The sequence below is a fragment of the Prionailurus bengalensis genome, chromosome X, assembly GCF_016509475.1.
Source record: "Prionailurus bengalensis isolate Pbe53 chromosome X, Fcat_Pben_1.1_paternal_pri, whole genome shotgun sequence".
Lineage (NCBI taxonomy): Eukaryota > Metazoa > Chordata > Mammalia > Carnivora > Felidae > Prionailurus > Prionailurus bengalensis.
Window position 1 is genome coordinate 126,968,926 of NC_057361.1, and position 6,949 is coordinate 126,975,874.

Below are 6,949 nucleotides of genomic sequence, written 5' to 3' on the forward strand. Positions count from 1 at the left end.
TGGGCTGGGGAGCAGGAGGGCACGGCCCAGGTCCCTAAGACCCCTGGATCCCTGGACTCCCAGAGGCCAGGACATCGTGGGCTATAGCCAGAGAAGAGTCCCAGGCAGCCCCGCTGGGCCAGGAAGGGAGGAGGGAAGGAGGGGGGACAATGGCGGCCCCTTTGAGGGCCCGGCTCCCAACAACCTGTCCTGTCCCTAGTATTCCTTCCTGAGTTGTCTCATCTTCCTCTATGGCTCTGATGAACAGAGGAGACTTCGTAGGTGGCACGGAACTTAATTATCCAAAACGTCCGCCCTCCAATGCTTTTGTGTCCTTCCCGCCTTAGTTGCACATCTTGTGGTGCCCACCCTGTGTGCATAGTTCTGCCTTCTTTTAGTTAGTTCCTCGGGATAGATTCCGAGCAGCTGCCAGAGGGTGTGGATTTCTTCCTAGCTCCGGATGCCTGTTACCAAACTAATTTCCAGAAGGGCCATGCAGATAAGAGCAGCACTGGGTGTATTCACTTTGAGAACATTTTACCAATGTACTAGGTGGGAAGTGTTACCTTGTTTTCCACCGTCACCTTGTTTTGTTTTGTTTTGTTTTGTGTTTTGTTTGCCTTCCCTCCATACCTGAGGTCGAACCTTCTTCCCCCAACGGTTGCATTTCTTTCCTCGCACGGTCTTTTCTGGTTCCTTACACATTTATTGGAGGCTTAACCTTTTGATTAATTTGTATGAGCTTTATCTTACCTGCTGTACATTTTCCTTCAACTCTGGTGTTTGCTTTTGATGGGTTTTAAGCAGGGAAGGGACACTTACCACACCCCGCGTTATCGCGTTCAGTCTCCCTATTACTGACCTGTGTGGCTAAGTTGGGAGTGCCCAGCGAGCAGGGACCCTGTGTGTCCTGCCTGTTCATCATCCTGTGTCCATGGAAGGTATGGAGGCCACTGGCCTCTGATGAACAAATGATGTGGAGGCAGGGAGAGAGGGCTTTGGAGGCTGTGACGGGGACCTGGTCAAGAGTTGGCCAGCGCGAGCCCTCACTGCGGGGAGCAGAGGGCAGAGTACAGGTGTAAGAGATGAATTTAAGTCGAAACTACTTGGCTCTTGACCAGGGAGGAGGCAGAGGGAGAAGCCAGGGATGATTCCTGGGACAGTGACGTGGTTAAGAGCAGAGCACCTCAGTTAGGGACTGGGGACTCAGGGCTTCTGGCTGGCTAAGGCCATGTGTGAGGGAAGCTATTGGGGGGGGGGGGGCGGGTGCCCAGAAGCTGTCATCTGTCCTCCTAGCCCTTGGGCAGAGTTCTGGGCCAGAAGACAGCAATGGGTTTCTGGTCTGGCTTCCTCCTCCCCTCCATGATTTCGGTGGCATCCCACAGTAGCTCGAGGTGCTGGCTGTGATGAGCCCATTAGAGAGATGGGGTCACTAAAGTCCAGTCAGTGGACGTGATGGTCCAGGGTCAACGAGTGAGTAGGGCTGGGTGGCAGCTTCTGGAGCAGGGGCACTGGGCTCTTATCCCTGTCCCTCCCCCCTGCTTCCAGCTGGGCAGAAGAACTGAGGCTGGTCACCTGCTGGGCCCCTGACCTGCCCTTGGCCTCTGCCCCGGCCCGGTCCCGCTTCGGTGCGAGCCCCCGCTCAGCGCGCCACTTGGGGGCCCACCCGACTGCTTCACTGGCACCCGTTGGCTCGCCGGCCCCCCTGAGCCCGCCCCCGCTGCCCCGCCCCTCCAAACAGCAACTCCACGTCCAAAGGCAGCGGCTTCCAAGGTGGAAGCTGGGTCCCGCCGCCAGGAAGCTGCCTGTTGGAGAGCTGCGCGGGACTCAGCGTCCACGTGCGCGCCTGCTTCGCCACCCCGCCCTCTTCCCCGGAGGCCGGGCCCGGGGACGCCCTACCGGGGGAACCGAGCCCCGCGTCGCGCGCTGGCCTCGGCTCGGACGTCTGCCCGCGGCAGCCCGCCGCGCGATCACGCTCCAGGTCTCTTGCCTCCCGTTTCCTCCTCCCGGGCGCCACCGGGGCCGGGTCAGCTCCGAGGAGGCCAGCTCAGGCCCATCCCTTCGGCGCCACCTCTACTCCCCCGGCCGCCTCTGCCGGCACACACACCCCCAAAGTCGGAAGCTTGAACTTGGGGAGCGATTGCGGGCAGGCCAAGCGAGAGCCGCGGGAAGGGGGTGTGCTGCGGAGTGGCCGTAGCCTCAGGCTGCCCCAGAGGGGGCCGGCCAAGGACCCGCGGCGCTCCGAGGGCCCATCGGACACCCGGCCTTCCTCTCCTGGAGGACCTCTCCCTCCTCCCCTCCGGGAGCCGGCCGCCGCGCCGGGCGTTTTCCTCCTCCGAGGGCTCGAGGCGCCCTTCCGCGCGTCCTCGCCGAGGGAGGGGGCGTGAGAAGAGAAGCGGGCGGTGCTGGGGTGTCCTTGCGGGGCTCTCGGCGCCCGCCTTGGGCATGCGGGGTGGGCTTCACGTCTCGGCCCCTTGGCGGCCGGGCGCGGGGGACGCGAGCTCACGCCGCGCGCCTGCCCCTCTCTCCGCAGCGCCGGCGGGCGGACGGGCCGGGAGCCGCGAGCCCATGGAGGGTCTGGGCCGTTCGTGCCTGTGGCTGCGGCGGGAGCTGTCGCCCCCGCGGCCTCGGCTGCTGCTCCTCGACTGCAGAAGCCGCGAGCTGTACGAGTCGGCGCGCATCGGCGGGGCGCTGAGCGTGGCCCTGCCCGCGCTGCTGCTGCGCCGCCTGCGGCGGGGGGCCCTGTCGGTTCGCGCGCTGCTGCCCGGGCCGCCGCTGCAGCCGCCCCCGCCCGCCCCGGTGCTCCTGTACGACCAGGGCGGGGGCCGGCACCGGCGCGGGGAGGCGGACGCTGACGAGTGGGAGGCCGACTCCGTGCTCGGCACCCTGCTGCAGAAGCTGCGCGAGGAAGGCTACCTGGCATACTACCTCCAGGGTACGTGCGGGCGCTGGCGCGGGGCACCGGCCTGGGAAGGGCCCCGGGCCCCCGGGGGCTCGCAGGGCCACAGCTTCCCGGGGGACGGGGGGGGGGGGTTCCTAATGCATTTGTCCCTGGGCAAGCCCAGCCTTGTTTTACCTAAAGTGGAGCTGAGATCCCCTCTCCCCTGAGAAAGACCTGGGGCAAGCCCTTCGCCCTGGAGAGCCCCAGTTTCTGAGTCTGGAAAATGGGGAGAATCGGGCTGCCCAGCCCTGCCTCAGGGGACGCTCAACAATAGAGTACCAAGTGAGGACTCCCAATCTCCCGGGAGGACGTCACCACCCCCACCCCACCCCCGCAGCTGCTCTGCTGCGGCAAAGGAGGCAGGGGCACAAGAGGACAAATCCCCGCTCTGCAAAGGCTCCGGAATGGGGAAGGGGGGGGGAGAGAGAGAGAAAAGCAGTGAAGGTAGGAGGAGGCAGAGACCCGTCCCATCATAGCCACGGGCTGGGGGACGGAAAGGGATAGGCTGATACAGGCCTGTTGGCTCCTTGACGAGCCAAACACACACCCAGAGGCCCAGGGTAGGGACAGGGTTCCCAGGAGCCTGCAGAGCCAGCTCCCCACTTCCCCATCAAGGCGGGTCATTGGACTGTTGTCCCTTGCTCCATTCTGAATGCACGGGGACACAGAAACCTATAAAGCGTCAGATGTCCAGGCCCCACACCTAGCCCGGGAAAATAGTTATCCATACACGAAGGAGATGCTCACTGCTTGGGACTTTGAATCGACCCAGGTGGAATGATGTGCTCGCTCTCAGGCTCCTGCCTCTTGGGGTGCTCCTGCTTGAGCTGGATGGGGGAAGCACCCAGGGACAGAACTCACATCTAAACCTTTCCTCTTTTTACAATTTTTAAAAATGTTTATCTATTTTTGAGAGAGAGAGAGAGAGAGGCAGAGCATGAATAGTGGAGGGGCAGAGAGATAGGAGACGCAGAATCCCAAGCAGGCTCCAGGCTCCGAGCTGTCAGCACAGAGCCCGACGCGGGGCTCGAACTCACGGACCGTGAGATCATGACCAAGCCGAAGTCCTACGCTTAACCGACCAAGCCACCCGGGCGCCCCAGGTTGCTGACTGTTGAGTTCCCTTTGGGGACCTCTGCAAGCCCCCTCGGGTGTCGGAGTTGTATCCCCAGCCAGGGGTGCTTGGCTGCCCAGGTGGCCGAATCCACAGGACGGTCCTCCTCTCCCCTCCCAGGTGGCTTCAGCAGATTCCAGGCAGAGTGCCCCCACCTGTGTGAGACCAGCCTCAGCAGCCGGGGTGGCCCAAGCACAGCCCCAGTGCCTAGCCCAGTGGTGGGGCTGGGCAGCCTGTGCCTGGGCTCGGACTACTCTGATGCGGAATCCGAGCCTGACCGCGACTCCATGAGCTGTGGCCTGGATTCGGAGGGTGCCACGCCGCCCCCAGGGGGGCTGCTGCCATCCTTCCCTGTCCAGATCCTGCCCAACCTCTACCTGGGCAGTGCCCGGGATTCGGCCAACGTGGAGAGCTTGGCCAAGCTGGGCATCCGCTACATCCTCAACGTCACCCCCAACCTGCCTAACGTCTTCGAGAAGAACGGCGAGTTTCACTACAAACAGATCCCCATCTCCGACCACTGGAGCCAGAACCTGTCCCAGTTCTTTCCTGAGGCCATCGCGTTCATTGGTGAGTCTGCTCGGCCCCCCTCTGCCCCCCTGCCCCCTGCCCCGCCAGGCCTGGGTCCTGGCCTCTCTCACTCCCCCATGAGGGCCCCATGATGCACTTGGCTGCCGTCCGCAGAGCCCAAAACCCGAGCGGTGCTTCTGGGGGCGGGCAGTGCCGGCACCAGCTCCCGGAGGCCACCAGCGAAAGCCCCTGGACTCCTCAGGCAGGACAGGGCTCCCAGGCCAAACCGGCCAGAGCCACTCGGTTCCAAGACGGCGGAGCAGGGCCCACAGGTCACACTGACCCCCACTGTGCCCCCATCTAGATGAGGCCTTGTCGCAGAACTGCGGGGTGCTCGTTCACTGCCTGGCAGGCGTCAGCCGCTCTGTCACCGTCACTGTGGCCTACCTCATGCAGAAGCGCCACCTCTCACTCAATGATGCCTACGACCTGGTCAAGAGGAAGAAGTCTAACATCTCACCCAACTTCAACTTCATGGGGCAGCTGCTAGACTTCGAGCGGAGCCTGCGGCTGGAGGAGAGGCGTGCCCGTGAACGCAGCAGCGGGGGGCAGGAGTCGGCCGCCTCCGACCCACCGTCCTTCTTCACCACCCCCACCAGCGACGGTGTCTTTGAGCTGGACCCCACATAGGGCGCCGTTCCACCCCCCCCCATGGGTGCCCCTGACCACCCATGTGCGGGGGTGGGGCGGGGGGGAGCTGGGGGGAGGCAGAAGAGGGAGGCAGCGAGTTGGGGAGGGGAGAGAGCATAATACCTCATGGGAGGGCTGTGGGGAAGAGGCTGGAGCCAGGAGCCCCTCCGGGGTGGCCTCGGGGAGAGACCTGTCCTACCCACTTAAACCATCCACGGGAGTCCTATTAAATGTGCCTATAAGCAGGGCCCGGGGCCACCAGCCTGACCCGCGCCGCTTTCGGGGCGGAATCACGCTCCAGAACCTGCCTCTTCTGCGACTGTTACTTTTTTCTCTCGGGGGGGGGGGGGGTAGGGTTGGGGGGATTCCCATTCCAAGGGACCATTCCAAGTGGCTGCCTATTCCTGGGCCTTGAGCCTTCCGGTGGCTTCCCCCTTCAGAAGGGCGGGCCCCTGCGCTGGCCACCTCATGTGCTGCAGGGGCCCGCTCCCAGTCCGTCCCTGTCCCCCGACGGCTGTTTACGGGGAGGGTTCACACAGTGTAGTCACCTCCCCGCTTCTCTGCCCAGGGTTCGGGCCTCTCGGGGCTGAGGCTTGGAGGTGCACCGGCCGCCCAGCGTCCATGCGGACAGCCCCTCTCGGGGCGGCTCCTTGCCGGGCGCCACAGGGGAGGGCGCTGGCCCGGGAGCTGCTGAGCGGGTTCCTGGCCACACATCTGGCGCCCTGTTTATCCACTTGACGTTTGAAAAGATGCTTTTTTCCCTCTTCCCCCAGATGTCTTAACGGGATCACTGGAGCTCTTTGTGACTGAGGGTGGTCGAACGGCGGCCAGAGGAGATGGGGGTCTCAGAGCAAGAGCTGGGGGCGGGGAAGGGGAAGAAGAAGGCCTGAATTTTGCTGCGGCGGGCCCCACATAGGCACGGTTGGTTTGGGGGGGCGGGGAAGGGGCCAAGCGGCATATACAGAGTCATTCATTGCAGTCCACGCCCTTCGTGGGCGGCGCGCACACGCGTCCGCGTGTCAGCGCTCACACACGCACACCAGCCTGCTTACACACCCGGCCCGGCCACCTCACCCCGGGGAATCCGCACCACAGTTGCTTTCTTTATTCTTGAATAAACAGTTTATGTAAGATACTGAACAGAGAGAGCTGCTTCCAGAGCACCCCGGAGGGTTTGGGGGAAGGTGGGGAAGGAGGCGGCATAAGGGGGTGGTAGTGCCGAGCCGTGTGCTGCGCTGGTCGGGGACTTGAGCGCCACCTCACCCCCATGGCACTATTTCCCATCCCGCGCCCACTCAGCCAGGTGGCCCAACCTCCGGCCGAGCTGCCCATTCGCTCGTGACCCGTCGAGCCTCGGCTCTGGGCCACACGCGCTAGGGACTGGGACTCAGCAACAGCGAGCCAAAGATGACTGCCAGTCAGAGCCGACTTCCCGGAGGCGGGGGGGGGGGGCACTAAACAACAGACCCCAATAGGGCTGGGTGTCTGGAGCTGTGGACAGGGCAAGGGGGCGTAGTGGAGACTTCATGAACAGTGCGGACCATGTGTCCAGAGAAACCCTCCTGCACCAGAGCCCCTAAAACCATTTGAATGAACGGCCGAGCTGCTGGGAAAATAAGAGGAAGGCTCCAAGGTCAGAAACAATGAGGGTCCTTGAGTCCAGAGGAGTGAGACAGCTCCTGGGTTAGCTCCTGTCCCAGGGGCATCTACACCCA

At 63.5% G+C, this 6,949-nt stretch overlaps 1 protein-coding gene across 1 annotated transcript; it reads left to right on the top strand.

Annotated features, from left to right (window-relative positions):
• The first annotated feature begins 2,514 nt into the window (after positions 1-2,514).
• On the top strand, positions 2,515-6,374 carry DUSP9 (dual specificity phosphatase 9). Its single transcript, XM_043570120.1, has 3 exons — positions 2,515-2,914; positions 4,155-4,604; positions 4,909-6,374. Exons 1-3 carry the CDS (start codon positions 2,548-2,550, stop codon positions 5,232-5,234), a joined length of 1,143 nt encoding a protein of 380 aa, XP_043426055.1. The 5' UTR covers positions 2,515-2,547; the 3' UTR covers positions 5,235-6,374.
• Positions 6,375-6,949: the final 575 nt, after the last annotated feature.

Bases quoted from the DNA above. Each gene is read 5' to 3' on its own strand.
- DUSP9 (XM_043570120.1), top strand. From the start codon at position 2,548: ATGGAGGGTCTGGGCCGTTCGTGCCTGTGGCTGCGGCGGGAGCTGTCG. The intron at 2,915-4,154 runs GTACGTGCGGGC...CTCCCCTCCCAG, and splicing joins CCTGGCATACTACCTCCAGG to GTGGCTTCAGCAGATTCCAG. The intron at 4,605-4,908 runs GTGAGTCTGCTC...GCCCCCATCTAG, and splicing joins TGAGGCCATCGCGTTCATTG to ATGAGGCCTTGTCGCAGAAC.